Source organism: Perissodus microlepis, chromosome 4 (assembly GCF_051167445.1).
Source record: "Perissodus microlepis isolate ML-2025 ecotype Zambia chromosome 4, ASM5116744v1, whole genome shotgun sequence".
Classification (NCBI taxonomy): Eukaryota; Metazoa; Chordata; class Actinopteri; order Cichliformes; family Cichlidae; genus Perissodus; species Perissodus microlepis.
In genome coordinates, this window is record NC_140464.1 from 11,159,500 (window position 1) to 11,181,589 (window position 22,090).

Sequence of the window (22,090 nt, forward strand, 5' to 3'; positions counted from 1 at the left end):
ATTCAGCAACCAAATAGACATAAACTCACGCACGCCTGTTTTCATCTCCTAACAGATGGTTTTACACCTCTGATGCTGGCATCATTCTGTGGAGGTGGCTTAGAGTCTGAGGTAGCAGACGAGGAGGAGAATGAAGAGTGTTCTGCCAACATCATCTCTGACCTAATCTACCAGGGTGCATCCCTTGCAGCCCAAACAGACCGCACTGGTGAGACAGCCCTTCACCTGGCTGCTCGCTACGCACGTGCTGATGCTGCCAAGAGGCTGCTGGATGCTGGAGCAGATGCCAATGCTCAGGACAACACGGGACGCACCCCACTACATGCTGCTGTAGCTGCAGATGCACAGGGTGTCTTCCAGGTAATCAACACATACTGGTTATTTGATATGCTACATTGGAATGTGATTGGAATACTATAGCACATTTCTTGCACATTTAAATTGTTTATAAATTAAAATTTAAAATTGAATCTGTCACACACTTCTAGATTCTGATCAGAAACCGAGCCACGGATCTTGACTCACGTATGTACGACGGATCAACAGCACTAATCTTGGCTGCACGGCTGGCAGTAGAGGGCATGGTAGAGGAGCTCATCACGTGCCATGCAGATGTTAATGCAGTTGATGAGTTGGGTAAGTATGTGCCATTTATCACACATGTCCTAATGCATGCATTCCCAATTCACTCATTATACGGAAATCATTTCTCTTAATTTGAATTGTTTGTTGTGTCTTAGGTAAATCTGCCTTGCACTGGGCTGCTGCCGTCAACAATGTGGATGCCACTATTGCCTTGCTCAAGAATGGTGCAAACAAAGATATGCAAGATCTTAAGGTATGTCATTCTTCTATATTGTTTTTAAGACACTTTTTCACAACTGCACCTTTATACGTGTTTGTATCTAACAATCTCTGTTAATTTTATTTCTTTTTTCAGGAGGAAACCCCACTGTTTCTTGCAGCCCGTGAGGGCAGCTGTCAGGCTGTGAAGGTGTTGCTGGCTCACTTTGCAAACAGAGAAATCACAGACCATATGGATAGGCTGCCAAGAGACATTGCTCAAGAGCGTATGCATCATGACATTGTACAGCTTCTTGATGAATATAACACAGTGAGGAGCCCCCAGGGCCATGGCGGAGCAGGTCACCACCTCACTGGGGGACACACCTTGTCTCCTCTTATGTGCCCTCCCAGCGCTTTTCTACCTAATCTGAAGAACACCCCACAGGGTAAGAAAAACCGTCGGCCTGGGGCCAAAGGTTCTAGCCTGGGAGGCCAGCATGCCGCTAGCCTGAAGGAGTCAGTGAAGGCCCGCAATAAGAAGCTAACCCTGGACATGCAGAGTGCCTTACTGGAGAGCTCAGTTACTCTGTCCCCAGTTGACTCGCTGGACTCACCTCATGGGGGAGCTAGCAATGCTGGCTACATCACCAACCCCACGTCTCCAGTCGCCATGCAGTCACCAGGGCTTTTCCACCCATCAGTGTCTGTCCCAAACACCCCGATGGTACATGGCAGCATGTTAGAGGGAGGTGGCCCCTTTGCAGTGTCTCTAGCCCAACTCAATGATCTAGGAAGTGGAGGAATGTCCTTGCAGGGACGCGTCTCTATGACGTCAGATATCAACCATGGCTATGTGCTGAATTCAAGCCAGATGGGGCTAAATATGGGCATGGTCAGTCCTGTCAGCGTGCCCTTTGATTGGCACAATCGCATGCCCCCTTCATCCCAATGTGGTCAACAGGTAGTGAATATTGTGCAGAGCAGCCAGGCAGGCATGCACCCCCAGAGTCCAGCCATGCAGCAACAGGGCATGCTGATGCACCAACAGCAGATCTACCGTAATCCCATGCTGCAGCCAACACCTGTTACCTCCACACCCACTATAAGCCCTGTAAAGCTGCCTTTGATTGCTGAGCAACAGCAGCAACCACAGCAACAGCTCATGAATCACAACATTACCAACCAGCAAAGCATGGCTTCCGCCCCACCAACACCCCAGACATCACAGGCCCCACCAGCCTTCTTCCAGCAGCAGCAGATGCCTCAGCAGTCCTCCCAGCCACAGCCTCCTGCTCAGGTCCCCCAGGCAGCCACATCAGCAGCTCAGCCAGCTCAGGCGCTCCCCTCCCAGCCTAGTGGTAGCATGGCAGGAAAGGAGGATTACCCTACCCCTCCCTCCCAGCACAGCTATTCATCCACAATGGATGCCACACCCAAGCATTACCCTCATTTGCCCAGTGAGCACCCTTACCTGACACCGTCTCCAGAGTCTCCTGAGCACTGGTCCAGTCCTTCTCCTCACTGCGTCTCCGATTGGTCGGATTCCACACCCAGCCCAGCAGTTGCTGTCCCTGCCCAGACCCAAATTACTCAAATTCCAGAGGCCAATGGCAAGATGCAAGTTTTTGCATGAAGATCATATAGCCTCTGCTTGAAAATGGACCAAGGGTGAAAGAATTTGAGGACTGGCTCTTGGGTCTGTCTGTGTTTTTATGTGTCAGCCTGTTTCCAAGATTTTCATTGGATTTGGATTGACTGCTTATCACGAGGATTGTCTGCTGGTCGATTTTGCAGAGAAAAAAAGTAAAGGGATATGTGTGTTGTCTGAAAAAACAGCAGACAATTTAATGAAGTAATTCTGTCACAGATGGACTTGTTTTTTATTATAAAAAAAAGTATATGAAGAAAACCAAGTCTTTCATTTCAAAGACTTGGGACATTCCTAAAAACTAACAAACATTTAAAAGTAGATAAGAGGAAAAGTGAAATGCTGAAGGGAATTCATTTATTTTTATTTATTGTCTTTATCTATCTAAACTACTTTTTAGTTCTTTTTCTCTGTCCTAGCTTCTCATATAAAGTGTCACCCCAAGATAAAAAACAGATTGAAATGAAAAACAAAAAACAAAAACATTTCAAGAATTGCCCTGCAATTGTGATATCTTCAGCTGATTTGTGGTTTTCCATATTAGTATTATGAACAAGAATGTAGATAAGTGTCTCTAAAGCACTTCAAACGACCAGCCCAATAGGGCAAGTGTGGGTCCGGTACAAAATGATTAAAATGGATATTTATAATATATGGGTGGCATTTAATCCATGGTAATTTTCTTTATCACCTTTCAAAATGAGGTCAGCAGAGTAAAGTTTTAGTTAATGCTTCCATTTGTAGCTTCTTACTGACACTGAAGTATATGTACTGCCAACCTTGATAGCTTCAGTTTTAAGGCATGTTTATATTCACTTTAAAAGAAATATGTTTCAAACAGAACTGTTTTGCCTATAAAATCAGCCGCTCACTGCCGTTATGTTTTACTTTGCTTTATATTCTGTATATTTTTTAAACACCATTTCAGATATGCTAAGCTTTGCTTGTATCAGCTGCTATTTTTTTTAGTCTTCCCTGCAAAACATTCCTCCATGTTGCTGGTCTTATTGAGTCTGGATTCTGCACCACTCAGTGGGATCCAGCACAGAACAGAACACAGACTAGCAGAATTTGTTAAGCTTGTGATGTCCCTGATCAGACTAAATGGACTATTTGCAGCAGTTAAGATCTCGGTGGCACTCTCACCTTGTCTACGGTGACGTAGTGGTCAGCATGAAGGCGTGGCTACTGGGTTGTAACTGCTTATGCCCTGTCACTCCTCAGGGAGGTGTTTTATAGCATGCAGTGGGATAGTGCCCCTGCATCTACAGTAGTATCAGTCCAGGGGCTATGTGGTTGCATCTTAAGATGAATGTTAAAATAGACCCAAGGAAAAAAACACTACCATGTAGTGTTGTTCCCTATAACTTTTTTGCTAAATTCTGAGATGACACTGTCATTTAGCTAACCGAGAGTTGACCAAGTCTTTTATTTCATTGTGACATCCTTAACATTTTGTGGGCATTTCAACATAAAGTCAGATAATAATAGTAGAATTTTACGAAAGTAAGTTTCGCATGTTTATTTTGTGACAACATGAACAGAAATAAGTTGGCCACCACTTTAGTGTGTCATAGACTTATTATATCTTTCATTTATTGTTTATTCTGTTCATTATAGAATCAGATACTGTTCTGCCAGACCTGAGAAACATGTTCACAGTCCAGTTCACATCTTACTTACAATGAAAACAGTTTTTTGGCTGTTTATTTGTTTATTTTTATATATAACTTGTTTTACAATTTCTCTACCAGGCCGCACTAAGTGTTTTGTACATTTCAATCTCTCAAGTTCTGTTTGTAAATATGTTTGTTCTGGGTAGATCATTGCTTGAGAAATATTGTTTCTAAAATGATTGTTGTGTACTAAAAGGACAAAAATAAAATGTACTTCATTTAGCATTATTTCAAGCTGAGGCTGTGACTGATTTTTTTTTTACACATTAGTTAACAGTTAACATAAATTTAATGTTAATGTACAAATGTCCACTCTTTTTACATTAAAGTTTTGGATACCTCCTGTTCGAGTTGGTATGCTAGACAAACTATGTGATGGCACTGTTACTCAATTATCCCAAACATATTTTCCACATTATGTTCTTTTAAAAAGAAACACATTCTGGTTGATGCATATCAAATAACATATATATGATAATACTGTTATACAGTGTATGTAAGTGGCCAGCTGATAATGTCTATCAGTTGTCTAACTTTACCTCTAGGATTGCTCAAAATACAATTAGGACTATTCTCAGGAACTTACTGCAGTGGAGGTGAGACCCAAACATTAATTTCAAATGTTAAATCATTGCTCTTTTATTATTTGCATTCACAACATTTATTTTGAGATCGACTCAACTCTTGTATTCTATCTGCAAAAAGGTTAAATCAAAGGCATGTAATTTATATAATCAAGTACATCGTTTTAATAGTTTTGCGTTTAGATTTTGTTAGCATCATTACAGTGTAGTAGTTCTTGTTTTATCTAAAATTAAGAGTATGACAGAAATCTTAGTAGACAGTTAAGTACATAAATATTACACAAATTAGTAATAAACACAACTTTTTCAGTTACTACTGTACTGATAAAATGCTAAACACTTTTGCTCAGAAAGAAACTATATATCACCTTACAGTTGGGTGTTATAAATAAAATAATATAGTATAATAAAATATAATATAATAAAGTCATAGCTATCGCTCTCGAGAATTATCTTCACGTGAATAATACTTCTAATCTGTGCAACAATAGAATCCTCATATTCACAGAATCATTTCTTTCCTGCCCTCCTCTGCAGAAGGCGCAGAACCCCCAGTGTAGCACTAAACACACGGTCATGTTTAAAGATCATCTTGTAGAATGTGTGCAGAGGCAGTCGGCCAGTTGGATCTGCATGCTTGAGGGCAGTCATGGGCATGTACACTTTGTTGGTCTGGTGACGCAGAGGAGGGTCCTTGGCTGTGATCACGTTAACTGTTTGCTGAAAAATAAAAGCAAAAAAATTAAAACATTCAGAAGTTTTCTTTTTTTTTATTTTCTTTTTTTTTTGTTTCCCGTTTGGATCTTTAGCCATCAGAATTGTTGTCTTAAGGCCAAGAAAGATGCCAAGCGGATTTATTTTACCAAGTGGATCATCATGGCCTTGGCATATTGGTCCATTTGATTGACCTTTATTATAATTATGTATTTATTTTACAAACGGGACAGACATAACTGGGGGATAGGACATTGAGAAAGAATGAAAGAAAGAGAGGGAGAGAAAGAAAACCAGAGGGGAGAAGAGACGGTGAGAAAGGGGGGAAGAAAGAAAGAAAAAACAAACAAAACACCTGGATCACCTGTATGGAGAAAAAAAAAACAGAAGAGAAAGCAAACAAAAAAAAGAGCAACATAATAAATACAGCACCATCACAATAAACTAGCTAGCAGTAGATAACAGTAGATACTAAACATTAAACGATATTGTGCAGCACGCAAGATAGACAGCGCACAATGTGCTTTGAGGCAGCAGCCACGAAAGGTGTAGTCCACGTCTGTGAACACCCGTGTGTACACCTGTGTGCACACCTGTGTGGATCAGCATGCTTGTATTCCAAAGGTTTCTCCATGTAACGATCTGCTAGGGAGTGTGGGGAGCCATAGCCCCGTCCCCCAGGGCAAGAAGCAGGTATGGAGGAGATCCAGGCCCCAGATATCCAGAGGCCCCACAGTACGAGGACCCGAGGAGGACCACCAAAAGGGGGGGAACCGTGCCACCCTCCTGGGAAGAGCTGAGTAGAGCCCCAAATGAGAGGTCACCCAGCAGCTACGGAGCAGCGGCCAGAGGGGGTTGCAGTGGCGTGCCCGCGGGCTCTGCCGGCAGCCAGCTGTGCCAGAGAGGACCGAGCTTCAGGCCCATTCATAAGTTTTCACTAAAAAAACATGTTATTTTACCGTACCTTTAAAAACACAATTTTAACCACTTGCCTCAGCCACTTCCTCTGGTGTCTGACTTAAAGAAGTAAAGATTTCTTTAGAGTATGGAAGGTAAAGTTCCCTGAATATCCTGGCAGTCTCTTCATCCGTCCCTGATAGATCCATCTTCTCAGCACTTTCGTACATTTTCCTTTCAAACTCCGTCACCACAGGGCCAGGTTCTACTAGAGTTGTCCTTTGAACAAGGATATAAAAAAAACATAACATTAAGACCACTGTCCCTTTACACTCATTAAGTTTTTAATATTTTGCCAATGTGGGCTTACTGATAACTCAAGTTTTAGTTGTGGGCTGGCTGCATTTTTAATGCTGTAGTATGTTTCAGGACATGTAATCACTTGATGTTAAACTTCATTGCTTGCACTGCCAGACTTTCACAAAATCCTTCCACAGCAAATTTGGATGCAGAGTAGACATCGTTGAACAGAAGTCCTGGTTGGAAATATTATGAAAGATGTTAGCTTTTAGTTTTTTCTACATTGTATGCATGTTCTGAAGTTTTTTATCAGCACAAACAAACACACCCTGTAGTCCCATGACACTGCTCATCACCACAATGTGGCCACTCTGTCGCTGCTTCATGTCAGGCAACACCTCTTTCACCAGACGCACCAGGCCAAAGAAATTTGTGTCAAACAGCTCCTTCATTGCATCGATACTCTGGCACTCCAGCGGCCCAATCATGCCAACACCAGCATTGTTTACTGTAACAACAGAATACACTATGCTTTCAAACTGTATACTTGTAAAAAGAAATGTTGAATTCAATTAAAGCTTATCTACAAGATGGAGGAAAAACAGACCAAGAACATCCACCCGTCTGTTCGGCAGGCTGTTAATACATTCTTTGATGGAAGTTTCACAGCAGGCATCCAACTCTTTGATTTCGAGGGTTTTGTTTAAGGAATCGCCTGCTGCTTTCTCCAAGGGTCCCCGTTTCCCAAGATCTCTCATGGTGGCAACCACTGCCTCAGATAAAGAGGGAACACACTCACTGTCAGCAATGATGGTTACTTCTACCACCTACCTGTACTATAAGCAAAGACTGATCAGCTGACCTTTAAACCGCCTCAGTTCATCTTTGGCCAGCCGTGCAGCCACAGCCAAGCCAATGCCAGAAGAACACCCAGTCACCAGCACCCTCTGGGTCGCCATGCTCGTTGATCTTTGACCTAAAGGTTCAGGTGGTCTTGACTGGTCAGTCAAGCAATGTTGAGAAAAGAGAAATATTATTAAAGGAATATTCTTCAGCCAATGTAAAGTCTTTGTAATTACTCTATTGGCATACACATCTAGCTCAGTTGGAGATTTTATTTTACCATGAATTGGATAAAAAGAAGAAATGTTACTGTTAAATACTTCTTTTTTATTTATATATATCTTAGCAAAAACTGATCACACACATAATGCACTGGTTGACAATTTACTGATTAACTTAAAAAAAAAAAATTTAACAACAGGTCACTTCTTGTGAGAGGCTATCTGTGTCCATGTGAAGTGATATTAAGACTAGAGTGCCTTTGTTATTTGTTAAAAGATTACATTGGCGCTAATCTGCTTAATGTGTGCTGGAATGTTTGTCTGCCTTACCAAAGCCCAACAGCTTTTTATTCAGAATGGAACCAACAGATATTCACATAAGGACATATTATAAAGAGTTATTTTAAAGAAGCAGTATTATGAAGAGAATAGAATAACACGTTTAGAGACCAAGTGTCAAATAATTCTTAACATTAGGGTTTGTTTTTTTTAAAGATAGTATTGCTTTTGTTATGTGTGGCTGTGTGCAGACAGGAATAGGACCCAAGGTGCAGACTCCGGAGACAGTCGTGAACTCAAAACAGCTTTAATGTAAAACTCAAAATATAACATAACTGGAAAAAATCCAAATAAACTTAACCCGGAGGACTGACAGAACACACAGCTAGGTAAACGGTAGATCGCGACCCAGACACAAAGAAACACAGGGCTTAAATACACAGAGGGAGCAATCAGGGAATGGGTAACAGGAGGGAAACACAGCTGGGGCAAATCAGAACTAACGAGACAAGGAAGCGTAAACTGAACACACTGAGATGAGACAGAGACCTTCAAAGTAAAACAGGAAACACAAAACACAAACTGAACAAAAGACACAGACTCACATGCAGGCACTACAGAGGGAACAGAGACGTGGGACCAGGGCAGACACAGACACTGACTGGACACGGGGATATAGCAACTAAGGATACACAGAGACGCGAACTAGACAAGGGAATACAGCTGACAGGAGAGACAGAGCGACTAGAGAAGACAGAGACATAAACCAAAAGGCAGAACTCTAACAAAGAAACCAAAGACTAGAATTTATAAATAATAATACACTCAAAAACCCTGGGTCAACGACCCAGGCATCCTAACCAAACCTAACGAAACAAACCAAACAAGGAGCCAGAAACAAAAAAAAAAAAAAAAAGTGCAAACACCGGAGCCCGGAAAGCAACATAACAAAACACAGGCTCACGACAGGCGCAGGCGGCCAGGAAAAACAGTTCACACAAAGGTCAGGGGGCCGGCCCAGAGGCTGACGGCACGATAGTCCAAACCCGGGCAGTTCAGGGGGGCGGCCCGGAGGCTGATGGCCCAAGAGCCCAGAAAACAGTTCAGGGGGCCGGGCAGGCGGGAGGCACCGGCGGCGACGGAGCAGATCAGGAGGCCGGCCGGGCGGGAGGCACCGGCGGCGACCGAGCAGGTCAGGAGGCCAGCCGGGCGGGAGGCACCGGCAGCGACGTAGTTCAGGGGGCCATCCATGACGGCAATGACGTCCAGTCATCTGCCTGGAAAGCGGCCGAACAGGACGTGCAGGACGAGCAGGCCGGACAGGACGTGCAGGACGAGCAGGCCGGACAGGACGTGCAGGCCGGACAGGACGTGCAGGACGTGCAGGACGAGCAGGACGTGCAGGACGCGCAGGCCGGACAGGACGAGCAGGCCTGACAGGACGTGCAGGACCAGACAGCATGGGGACCTCAGGCGCAAACAAAGCTAGACGGAGCGAGGCAGGACCAGGCGCAGCTGAAGACCCGGAGGCTGGACCAGGCGCAGCTGAACACTCGGAGGCTGGACCAGGCGCAGCTGAACACTCGGAGGCTGGACCAGGCGAGGCGGAAGCAGATGCTGCAGGCGGCGTGGATGTTGAGGTTGCAGGCGGTGGAGCCGGTGGTGGCTGAATGGTCTCGCCAGAACCGTCAGCAGACACTAGGATGTGCTGGCTGGGTCCTCCCGGACCCCCAGCTGATGAGGCAAGAGGCTGAACGGGCCCCTTGGACCCTCCAGCGAAGACAGGAGGCTGAACGGGCCCCTCGGACCCTCCAGCGAAGACAGGAGGCTGAACGGGCTCCTCGGACCCTCCAGCGAAGACAGGAGGCTGAACGGGCTCCTCGGGCCCTCCCGCTGACGAGGCAGGAGGCTGGACGGGCCCCTCGGACCCTCCAGCGGAGACAGGTGGCTGAACGGGCCCCTCGGACCCTCCAGCGGAGACAGGAGGCTGAACGGGCTCCTCGGACCCTCCAGCGGGAACAGACGGCTGAAGCGGTTCCTCGGACCCTCCAGCGGGAACAGACGGCTGAAGCGGTTCCTCGGACCCCCCAGCGGGAAGAGACGGCTGAAGCGGTTCTCCAGAACCCCCAGCGGGAACAACAGGTGGCAGGACAGAAAATTGAGGAGAGGAGCGACGGTGGCGTCGTTTCCTTCTGAATGAGGGAACTGAAACTGGCGGAGAAACGGAGACCTCTTCATCGTCCGACCACATAGCTGCCAGGAAAAACGCAGGCGAACGAGAACCCGGCTGGTGTGGGGAGGGAGAGGAAGTCCGTGGCAATGTTGAGACAGGAGGAGAGTGTGTATTGTCCTGGGGCAGCGGTGGGGAAGATGTAGTGAGTGAGAGAGCAAGCTCACCAGCCTTAACTTGCTCTCTCCAGGCAGTAATGGTGCCGTCCAACTTAGTGTCCTTAGCAAACTGAGAAAGCTGAGGGTTATGGCGAATGATGGCATCTACCGCACTTAGCCCGACTGCCATAGTCCGTAAATCCTGTGACTGGGCAATGCGGTCGAGCAGACTCACCATCCGCATCATCTCGCCGTTGAACTCCGAGGAAAAAGAGTCTGCAGGGTCCATGTTCTGGTCGCGATCTTCTGTTATGTGTGGCTGTGTGCAGACAGGAATAGGACCCAAGGTGCAGACTCCGGAGACAGTTGTGAACTCAAAACAGCTTTAATGTAAAACTCAAAATATAACATAACTGGAAAAAATCCAAATAAACTTAACCCGGAGGACTGACAGAACACACAGCTAGGTAAACGGTAGATCGCGACCCAGACACAAAGAAACACAGGGCTTAAATACACAGAGGGAGCAATCAGGGAATGGGTAACAGGCAGTGTTGGGAAGGTTACTTTTAAAATGTATTCCATTACAGATTACAGAATACATGCCCAAAAATGTATTCTGTAACGTATTCCGTTACGTTACTCGATGAGAGTAACGTATTCTGAATACTTTGGATTACTTAATATATGCTGTTTACAACTACGTGAATGTACTATTGCTGTGATTTATTACTGTTACTGAAGGTCCGCGGCTCCGAACCGTAGCAAAGGGACCTCTGGCTAATATGGTGGGTTCCTTGTCGGGCTCGTAGCTGAAAACTAGCTTTACTTTGTTGTCTGGGTCAACTTTGCAGCGAGAGACAGAGAGAGGCGTTGAAAGGCTGCTGCAACGAAACTTATTGTTTCAGAGGAAAACATGAACACAGTGTACAGTCGAGTCTTAATAGTTTACTTACAACTGGGCTCGTCAGGCTCTCTTCTTGGCTGCAGTCGTTATTATTATATTTACATGCTTCCAGCTCCCGTTTCTGCTCGGTGACAGCTCGTACTTTTCCCTTTTCTCCCTCCCTCGCTCACAGACACATAACGGGTATGGCAGTCCATTCTCCCAGCAGCACGGACTACACTGCCCATGATGCTACATTCTTTAGAGCTATACCTGTAGCATTCTACCTATTAGCTTAGCACAACAAAAACAACAACAAAAAGGCGCTCTCTCACCCAGGAAACACGCAGAGAGAGCGTCACCCTGTAACCATGGCAACCATAACGCTGCCGCCTGGAACAACAGAACATAGCTGTCAAACAAAACCCAAACAGTCCTGACCCGCCATAATATGAAACAGGAAAGTACCGCGTGTAATCCATTTATTTCAACAAAGTAACTGTATTCTAAATACCACCTTTTTAAACGGTAACTGTAACGGAATACAGTTACTCATATTTTGTATTTTAAATACGTAAGGGCGGTACATGTATTCCGTTACTCCCCAACACTGGTAACAGGAGGGAAACACAGCTGGGGCAAATCAGAACTGACGAGACAAGGAAGCGTAAATTGAACACACTGAGATGAGACAGAGACCTTCAAAGTAAAACAGGAAACACAAAACACAGACTGAACAAAAGACACAGACTCACATGCAGGCACTACAGAGGGAACAGAGACGTGGGACCAGGGCAGACACAGACACTGACTGGACACGGGGATATAGCAACTAAGGATACACAGAGACGCGAACTAGACAAGGGAATACAGCTGACAGGAGAGACAGAGCGACTAGAGAAGACAGAGACATAAACCAAAAGGCAGAACTCTAACAAAGAAACCAAAGACTAGAATTTATAAATAATAATACACTCAAAAACCCTGGGTCAACGACCCAGGCATCCTAACAGCTTTGTGGTTATATATTAAGTCTCACGGCATCCCAAGAGAAATTTCTTGAAATAAAAAATTACAATATTTTTTCCGTAACACAGTTAAGTATAATTACACTATAACATTTCAATGTTAATTAATAAAGTAAACTGTGGTAAAGCAAAGTACTTGGTATACAATTTGTAGTGAGTCAACATAAACTATCACTGCAGAATGAATAGCCTGCAGCAGACACTGTAAATCCCTACAGGACGAGTTAACCACATTCAAGTCGAACCCTAGAGGCATGTAGTTTTGTTTGTAGTTGATATTGTAATATACCAACCTGTGGAGCGAACAGCGCTTTCTTCACAACAGTGGATATGGGAAATAAAGAGACAGTAATAAACTAGTAGCTCGCTCAACTTCGTAGCGCAGCATTCGGAGAGCAGAGGCAAGACTGGGACACGGCTACATAAGCCCAGTGATTATCTAAGGTCAGTCAGGCCGACGCAGTACATGGGTGTTGTAGTTTTTTAGCCAACAACAGCAGCTCCGTTGAAAACAGCAGCCACGCCGTGGTTGTTGCTGCTCCTGTAGCAGCCTTATGCCCTTAAAATGTTAATAAATTATATAAATGTAAATCGAAATGTTCTAAAAAAAAAACGATGGTTAACAAAGTTTACTGTAAAACGAGATCTAGGTCTCCTGTTGTAGTCCATGGAAAATACCACGTTCATACCCTTATTTAAAATGCTGTTGCAGTTCGTCATTGTAACCACTATAGGTCACACTTGTTTTCCTGAACTCAGGGCTGGAGGTTACATCAACAGGCTTCAGAGGTTACCGCTATAATGAAATGGTTACAGTACGCATTACTGAAAATAGTTCAGCAACTGACTCAAAAAGGTGAAGTAATAATGTGTTAGTGTTACAGGATCTATGAAGTTGCATAACATACTTGGTGTTTTTTCCTTAGTTTCAAATCACTCTTTTCAATGAAGCAGTTTTTCTGAATCTCGTCTAATGTCTGTTTATATTTGAGGTGCAAATGCTGAGAATATCCAATGTACGGATATGAGTATTTGCGTAGAAGGGCTGTGTTTAAAAAAGTTTTTACCCACAGACAAAAACACAGTGTCACAGGCAAGGCAAAGAGAAAATTGTATATCTTTCTGAGTATATACATATATACATACAGTCACGTGAAGTAATGTCGCTGTAAGGTTAATCATTTGTGCTATATTCTGATATTCTGCCCTGGCAGGGGAAAACATTGTACCGTTCAGCTGTTGCATAACAATAGGAAATGTGCTCTTAATAAGTATTTAAAGGGACAGTTTTACAACGAGAGGTTTTCCGACTCCTGTCAGTTTAGCATACATTTATAAGACATTATGTCTATAAATTATAAACTTACTTGTCATGAATGACAAACAAGAAAATCATAAATAAGGATTCCTAGAGTTTAGTTTAGTGACTGTTTGTATTTTTCTGTGAAAAGAAAAGGTTATTTGGGGCGAGGTTCACCCTAAAGTTTACATTAACATTTATAAGAGGTAACTATGACAGACAATAACGTGGAAGTGCATGTTTAGAAGTGGAGACATTTGTTTCAAGTTACATGAATTGGTCCTGAAAAGAATAAAATCATATTCTTTTTTTATACTATTTATAGGGTTCACACTGCTTTGAATGATAGCAATGACTATTTCCTCTTGGGCAAACCAGTCAGCTTGCACGCACACGTTAAAAAAAACCAAAAAAAACCTTCATGCTCAAATGCTTTAAATATACTCTACACATCTGCAGAACCAGATGGGTCCTTTCAGACTAGTAAAAGGAAGGAAATACCACACTGCACACTGTGGGCTCACGGCACTATTAAGATGAAAAAGGGTTCAGTTTAGGATTACTACTTCTTGCATGACAGATGTTTATTTGTTTTACAGTTAGAAAGAACAAGGGTTGGATTAAGTATCCCAGTAGCTACATAACAGTCAACCAGCAAGTACTGCAGACTTACAACAATAAGACCAACAACTAACTCAATACTCAAGTTTAAGGATTTTCTCTTTTTTTTGTATTCTTTTTCTTAACAACAAAAGGACAAACATTTAAATCCAAGTTTCTGTTGTATTCAGGTTGCATGACACCGAATGGGGACAAGCAAGAAGAATTTGGTGTTCTGAGGGTACAAAACACATATCACGCGATCTGTACCAACAAAAGGTACAATGTGAATTCTCTTGAGACATGAACACTAATATGGTTCATCATTATGTCTCAGGTACTTCCTTGTCTCTGTTTAAATGTGTATACCAGTGCCAGGGGGTAACCTAAGACATTTTTTCACAATGTGAAAGAAAATAATACTGCATGAGAACTATTCATTTTGAATATTTGAGCTAATGCTTCACATGATGTTCAGTCACAATTTGTACCAACTGTTGTGGCACTCTTGGGATCCGATTTGTTCAAGTTTGAACCTAATATTAATTCCACTTAATACTAATCATTATTGCAAAGGTAATTTTACTTATATCAAAGTTTAGCCACTGGATCTGAAACTTATTTAATTATCCTTATTTTGTTATATTTTATGTTCCTGATGTTCTGTGTTACAAAACTGTTAACACTAGTCTAATTTACCCCCACCTGATGTTGCATAAAATTAGTGAAAAATATTAGCTCCACTCTGAGGGCTTATGTTAAATGCTGTACTGTGTTGACTCTCTGGTACAGAATAGTAGAGATGATATTTCATCTCCTAATCATTTGGATTTGATAGATGTTAAGCAGCACATAATTCCTGCCAGATTCTCTTGTTACTGTTTTGTATTCCCTCTGTTACTCCTTTGGATGTTTTGTGTTCTAGCTTTAGGGAGTGGTCAGTTTTCATAACCAGCTCTTTATAAGCAGAGCACTGGACAACACTGCAGACATTCCATTTTTGAAAGCAGACAACAGTCAGCCAAGATGTAAGTACAATTTTAATTTCCAGAAGGTCTTTAAAGCAAATAACCCTATATAATGTAAGCAGTAAATCAAATAGACAAGCAAAGTAACTTTAAATGTGCCTTTCAGGATTTTTGTTTCAGGACTTGTTTGTTTTCTTCTGGTTCTAACAGCTGAAGCTAGAGTTGGGTAAGAGACCTGAATTTGAACTGAACTGAGTGAGCACAGTTTTAGTCAATACCTATGACAGGTAGTTGTTGCTATGGACTTGTAAAACTGCTTTAAAAAGTATTTTCCTCTGTAACTTCACAGCAACTCCTCTGAGTTAAGCTTCTGCACTGAGACACCAGAGTGCCTGCTGTTCGATTTGATTTGTAAGACCAAGGATTATGAGGTAAAATATTTTTTTCATATTTTAGGTGTAGCAAAGTTATAAAAACACCAGTTAAAATATGTTTGTTCATGTATTTCAGGTGCGTCACTATGACTCTGTGAAATGGGTCTCAACTAATGAGAAATCCTTCTTCATGGAAATGGCAATGCCAGTAGCATTTAATCGACTGTTCAAATACATCAGTGGTGAGAACCAGATGGGTGCGTATGTGTTTATCTAATTGTGTTTCACATTCCATACTCTATACTCTATTAACCCCGTGTATATGAACACAGATAACAGCTATTTGTAAATGGGGTTTCTTTTCATAAAATACTATATATATATATATATATATATATATATATATATATATATATATATATATATATATATAGTAGGGGTTTTAAGCCAGTTTTGAACACGTGACACATCTAAATTTAAAATGGCCTTTGACCAAACATAATTACTGTATTTGGTTATATTCAGGGAGCAGTGGTAGTCTCGTGGTTTTATTGGATATTTTAGTAAGAAAACCTACATGTTTTTATATTCTTTTCTTCATTTTGTGTGCATCTTCGTTGTGATGTTTGTTTCAGTTCCCAAAAAAAAATATTTCTGTTTGCATTCAGGAAAGAAAATTCAAATGACCAGTCCCATTGTTGTGAAAATACCAGACAAGAGATTTTGGCAAATGGGCATCTACACAATGAGTTTCCTGCTGCCGACGGAACATCAGGAAAATCCTCCCAAACCTACTAATTCAGACGTATGTTTTTTAAACTAAAAAAATAGTGGCAAATATTTAATAGGAAATTATTTGATGACAGATAGTTTCATCATGATTTGCAGGTGTACATCACTGACACTCAGGATATGAAAGTGTATGCTTATAGCTACGGAGGATGGATGACGACCTTTTCTGACAGCAGTAATGCTAATGACCTCAGTAAAACTCTTGATTCAGTTAAAGCAAAATACAAAAAAGGATCCCATTGGGCTGTTGGATACAACAGGTAAAGTAATCTCCATCATTAGAAGAAAAACATGTGAAAGAAAGCATCAAAAACAGCTTCAGTTTAAACTATTTTCTTGATTATTCTAATGTGAATCTGTGTCTGTGTGCGTCCCTGTGTTCCGTGTTTCTGTGTGGTCTTTCATGTTTCTTGCAGTCCAATGAGGATGTTTGACCGCCACAACGAGGTCTGGTTTGTTGCTGAGGACGAGCCGGTGTGTGAAGAAAAAAGCAGTGAGGAAACAGATTAATTGACTCACTGTGAATTGTAAGACCCATGCAAAAATATAAGTTGAATGCACCGTATACCTGTGGATTAACAGCAGCTTGTCTGTGATTTCCTTCTTTTAATAAAACTTTTAGCATTGACTCTTGATTCTTTCTAATCAATCCACCTCTGTTGATCTTACAACAGCTGCAGTGACAATACTGAATGAAAAAAATAACCCACAAGTATCCAATCGCAGTCGTGTTTAGCAGTACTACTCAATGCCACTAGATGACACTATTAGGCTGCACAACTGCATCCAGAATTCCAAACGCTTCCCAGGGCTTCAGTCTTTGCATATTTTAGCTACTTTTGCAGTACTTTGCATTTAAATGAAGGAAGGAGGACACTGAACAAAGGCTGTGAGCTTAACATGCCACTTAGAAAAGTAAAGAGACCCCTTTTTTCTTTGGAATGTCATAATTTGTTTACTAGTTAATGGGTGCCATGACCACCTGCCCTTGGCTTTGGAATAAAGGTCACGAAAACATTCTAATGCGTTTTACTGCTTTGTAGCCTCTTATCACCTGTAGCATAGTTTAAAATTTTGGATATTACAATTGCCGTCTGTAGTTTCTCCTTCTCTGAAAGGATTTTCTCATGTTATACTAAGAATATATAATGTTGCTGTTGTTGGAGATACATTGTTTGCTACTTAATGATCCACTGATGCATACTTTAAAGGAAACACTACTTTATACAAATACAAATACCCCACTACATTCCTGGGATGTCATTCCAGATGTCTGTCAGCTAATTACTTTGACATTACACACTAATTAAATGAAACAACTCTGAGATGGGTTTTAAATAAATAACACTACATAAAGAGGTTAAATGGACTAATATTTACATTTTAAAAGAATACAAAGAAATCCTACTATACTAAATTTCTCATTTTCCACACTATGACTCTTTGAAAGAGATTGATCATTAGGTTGGTAGCCAATTCATCAAACTATCCAAAAGTTAAATAATTCTGTTGATACTCTTTTAAATAAAATATTGCTCATAAAGGCAATAAAGTCATAAATTCCTCCTTATTCTTTTAATTTAGAATACATCTTTGCATAGAATTATCAATGCATTCTGCTGGTAAAACCTGTGTAATTATATTTCCATGTCACTGCAAATCCATTTTGAGTCTTTAATTATAACACTGACCCTAGCATCAGATCTTCATTCACCCAAACCCTACATTATTAGCTCATAATTACAAGTATAATGGAGGGAATGACAAATAAAATCAGAATATCTGTAGTTTGAATAAAGTGATTATGTGTACTAAATGATTCTTATCAGGTAAGCTCAGAGTACCTTAATGATACTGACATGATTTCACTACAGGAAGATTCCAGCAGGTGGCTATTTGACTTATCAACCTATGTGTGGTTGATTGGCTTGCTTGCTGACAGACTAGCTGGTAGGAGTGCCAATCAGGAGAGGTTTTATGACACTCACTATAGATCGAAGTCCACATGTAGGCCTTAAGCAAGATCAGTCCACAGCCGCTGGTTGGGCCTGCTCACCTGCCACCTGCAGTGTCTGCGGTCTCCTGATCTCTGCTACAATGAAGTTCAAACTGGGCTGAGTCCATGTCCCACTTATCAAAATGGACCTACCAGGTTATCACCTACAGCAGCACCAGCCTCTTGTTCACCAACCTGGTAACTATCAAGAGGATTTGATCAATTTGGAGGGATCATCAACATGTGAGTACTAGATGAAAGTGGCTATGGGTCAATAGTGAACTGGTATGTAGGTGTCAATAGATATATTTTAAAAATGTTGTGTGAAACTACCTGTGTTAAAAAGTTCATACTTTGAAAGTCGAAGCAGGTTTTAACATTGTCTGTAAATGTATATTATGAAAAATAGTAGTCACTTTCATTTGAAAAAACACATTTAGAGTAACAAAACAAACAAAAAGGTTTTAAAGTGGTTCCCAGAAGATTCCCTTCTGTGATAGAGGAGATAGAGAGAATAGTTCTGGATATTATGTAAGGGTCATATCTGTGATCATAGTCAAGCAAATCAAGCCCAGTGATAAGGTACTGTCTACAGCAATAAACCCTGTTAGATGACACTTTTACACTTCAGCAGCACAGCATTCTAGTCTCTTTAGCCACTCAGGATTTACAAAATTCTAACTCATGTCTGATTGCAAATTATCCTGCTGTTTTAGATGACTTGAAATATTATACCTGGCACGGCACACATGATTCCTTGCAACCTTACCAAGTATACTAATTTCCAACATATTATATACATCACATATTTGATATGAAAAGTGTATTCAGTTTAAGCAGTAGCTTTGCATATCATTGAAACAAAACATTGTTTAAAAAGAAGAAGAAGAAGAAGAACACCCTCAAAGGGTGAAGTTTGTGTCACAATGTAAATCTTGTCATTAAATATTACTGGTCCTCAGCTCAGGAGCAAAAGACAGAGGCAGAGAGTAGACTGGACTCAGAGGACAGATGTCCTGTCTGTGGAGACAAAGTGTCAGGATACCACTATGGACTTCTTACCTGTGAGAGCTGCAAGGTAAAGGATAAGGTTTGGGCAGTGCAAAATATGCATTCTTTTATGCCACCAAAAGTCATCTTAGCTTTGTTAACTGCAAAACCAAAGTGACTTATGAGTCCACAATAAATAACACATTAATGGTTTTGCAGTAAACACCAGATAGCTATAATCTGGTACTACAGATATATTAAGAGATACATATGTCCCGTAGTTCTACGACAATAATGATGCACATACACTATGGTTTTGTGGTGTGCATAAAGGTTCCCTCTCTCTCTTTTTCTTTGCAGGGCTTCTTTAAACGTTCAGTGCAAAACAACAAACATTACACCTGTGCAGAGCAACAGAGGTGCCCCATGAACCTTTCTCAGAGAAAATGTTGCCCATTCTGCCGCTTCCAGAAGTGTTTAGCTGTGGGTATGAAGAAAGAAGGTACACCAAATTGCCACCACATCATTCACAGCTAATTTATAGACCATTAAGTTGCAACAGGCTTTCTCTTTCACTGATACGCAAGGGGTTTTTTTGCCTCCCTTGAGACTTATCTAAGAACTCATAAAGCAGTGCTGACCCAGATTGTAAATGATGTAAATGATTGCAAACTCTAAATGGAGTGAGATTGTAATTTTTTTAAGATGATCTTTTACATATTTTTGTTTATAATTAAATATTTGTTTGATGTTCTCTCATCAGCGGTCAGAGCAGATCGTATGAGAGGAGGCAGGAACAAATTTGGGCCCCTCTACCGCCGGGACAGACAAATGAAACAGCAAAAGGTGTATCACCAGTCAAACACTGATCCCTACAGGATTAAGGTAGAAACTGGACAAATACATGGTCCCCACGCTCTAAATGACCCCCAGGTGGTAACCAGCTGCATCAGTCATCCATTAACTTCTGAAGCTGTTAATCAACCCCACATGTATACTTCTTGCATGGGGCAGTCAAGTGAACCCATGTCTCTGGACTGCACTGTGAACACAAACAGAGGTCTTACTCCTCCATCCCTGCCTTACCCTGGACTGTACCACTGCACTTTCCCTGGACACCCTGAGGAGAAGCTGGAAGTGCCTTTTGGCTACAGCCCAGTTCCTGTAAACTATACAGTGCATTCAACCCCAGACAGCTCATTCACACCAAGAAGTACACTAGAATCATCACCCTGTTCAACAAAAAGCTTAACCACTCCTCTATCCCAGGCTCCCACTCAAACACCAACCAACCCTCTATCATCAGCGCTTACACCTAACTTCTTAAGCCAACTGCTGGAAGGGGAACAGGATGAGAGCCAGCTGAATGCCAAAGTTCTGGCCAGTCTTCAGAGAGAACAGGCCAACCGAGGCAAGCACGACCGTCTGAATACATTCAGCATTATGTGCAAAATGGCTGACCAGACTCTGTTTTGCCTAGTGGAGTGGGCCAGAAACAGTTCCCTCTTTAAGGAGCTGATGGTGAGGAACCATTAACTCATGGGATACACATGAAATTAATAACACTTTTCTAGCGATACAATGATTAATTAGCTGTTAGAGTAGATCTATCCCATTTGTTCCTTAACATGCATGCGTCCTTAATTGAGGCCATCCAGTATAATCTTTAATTTGCAAATACACACAAAATCTTTCCAATAGGTGGAAGACCAAATGGTGCTGTTGCAGAGCTGTTGGAGTGAGCTGCTGGTACTAGATCACTTATGTAGACAAGTGACGTATGGCAAAGAAGGCTGCATATATCTGGTCACAGGACAACAGGTTTCTACTTTAAAATGCTGCATTCTTACATTTAGAAATGTTTCAAAGAAATGAAAGTAACAATGAGCACTCTTTGTCTTTGTCTTATTCTGATGCAGATTGAGGTGTCAACCATCATTTCCCAGGCAGGAGTGACACTGAGTAGCCTGGTATCAAGGACCCAAGACCTAGTATCCAAACTTAAGGCACTCCACTTGGACAGACACGAGTTTGTCTGTCTCAAATACCTGGTGCTATTTAACCCCGGTGAGCAATTTTTCTCGAAGACACATATCCAATGTAGCTTTTGTTCAACGTTAATTATGTTTGTGTTGTGTGGGTTTTTTTCTGCTCTAGATGTGAAGTCAGTGCATAACCGCAGGCAGGTAGAGCAAACTCAAGAGCGAGTCAACAGGGCGCTGATGGAGTACACTCAGCGAAATCATCCAGGACATTGTGACAAGTTTGGCCAGTTGCTTCTTCGGCTGCCTGAAGTTCGCAGCATTAGCTTGCAAATTGACGACTATTTGTACCAGCGCCATCTTCAAGGAGATTTGCCCTGTAACTCTCTACTTACAGAGATGCTGCACACCAAGCACAGCTGAGAAGATGATATCACTTGTGGTACCAGAGTGGCCACAGTATGCTGCTGTAAAGTTGGTACGTTCTTTTCTGCCTTCCACATCCACCTTTCCATTACTTTTTATGATTGTTGAAAGTAAGGGAAAAGCTATCTATCACAGATCATCAGTGCAAAGAAGTATTTGCGTACCCATGCAATGCTTTGGCCAAATAGCTCATCAGTTTCTTTAACAGTATTCTTGAGAAATGTGAGAACCAAGCACTAACGTGTTGCTTTTAGTAATCAGGAAGAGCTTAACTGTCTAAAGAGGAAAGAAAAATGCATCAATAAAGTTTTCCATTTTCACACAAGTCTCGGTGTGTACTTAAGAGGAAAATTATGACATATTGGTGTCATTTTCTTACTCTTACGCAAGGAAACCTCTTTCCAGCTGATTTTACCTTTAACAAATGTTTCAATTATTACTGCTCCAAGTACTACAATAAAAACAAATGAAT

General features: G+C 41.7%; 5 protein-coding genes across 5 annotated transcripts in view; 3 read left to right on the forward strand and 2 right to left on the reverse strand.

Moving 5' to 3' along the window:
• Positions 1 to 4,344, forward strand: part of notch3 (notch receptor 3) — a 28,141-nt gene extending 23,797 nt beyond the window's left edge. The window contains exons 30-33 of the mRNA XM_084925657.1: positions 56 to 360; positions 489 to 636; positions 741 to 838; positions 941 to 4,344. Coding sequence (XP_084781783.1) covers positions 56 to 360; positions 489 to 636; positions 741 to 838; positions 941 to 2,419 — 2,030 coding nt within the window. The 3' untranslated portion in view covers positions 2,420 to 4,344. The remainder of the gene's footprint in view (positions 1 to 55; positions 361 to 488; positions 637 to 740; positions 839 to 940) is intronic.
• A 403-nt stretch (positions 4,345 to 4,747) lies between these two features.
• On the reverse strand, positions 4,748 to 12,876 carry LOC146388379 (retinol dehydrogenase 8). The gene is made up of 7 exons (XM_084925659.1): positions 12,484 to 12,876; positions 7,468 to 7,603; positions 7,213 to 7,374; positions 6,934 to 7,113; positions 6,748 to 6,841; positions 6,401 to 6,584; positions 4,748 to 5,414 (listed from the first exon to the last, which is right to left on the reverse strand). Exons 2-7 carry the CDS (start codon positions 7,562 to 7,564, stop codon positions 5,205 to 5,207), a joined length of 927 nt encoding a protein of 308 aa, XP_084781785.1. The 5' UTR covers positions 7,565 to 7,603; positions 12,484 to 12,876; the 3' UTR covers positions 4,748 to 5,204.
• On the reverse strand, positions 8,777 to 12,477 carry LOC146388380 (uncharacterized). The gene has a single exon (XM_084925658.1). It carries the CDS (start codon positions 10,563 to 10,565, stop codon positions 8,805 to 8,807), a length of 1,761 nt encoding a protein of 586 aa, XP_084781784.1. The 5' UTR covers positions 10,566 to 12,477; the 3' UTR covers positions 8,777 to 8,804.
• A 2,145-nt stretch (positions 12,877 to 15,021) lies between the features above and the next one.
• soul5 (heme-binding protein soul5) lies at positions 15,022 to 16,852 on the forward strand. The gene is made up of 7 exons (XM_084925660.1): positions 15,022 to 15,118; positions 15,225 to 15,284; positions 15,408 to 15,489; positions 15,569 to 15,689; positions 16,101 to 16,237; positions 16,321 to 16,484; positions 16,641 to 16,852. Coding segments are annotated over exons 1-7 (660 nt in total). The 5' UTR covers positions 15,022 to 15,116; the 3' UTR covers positions 16,735 to 16,852.
• Positions 16,853 to 18,224: 1,372 nt separating this feature from the next.
• Positions 18,225 to 21,928, forward strand: nr5a5 (nuclear receptor subfamily 5, group A, member 5). The gene is made up of 7 exons (XM_084925665.1): positions 18,225 to 18,463; positions 19,183 to 19,298; positions 19,571 to 19,712; positions 19,974 to 20,731; positions 20,912 to 21,031; positions 21,130 to 21,277; positions 21,368 to 21,928. The coding sequence occupies exons 1-7, from the start codon at positions 18,364 to 18,366 to the stop codon at positions 21,613 to 21,615; spliced, it is 1,632 nt and encodes a 543-aa protein (XP_084781791.1). The 5' UTR covers positions 18,225 to 18,363; the 3' UTR covers positions 21,616 to 21,928.
• The last annotated feature ends 162 nt before the right edge of the window (positions 21,929 to 22,090 follow it).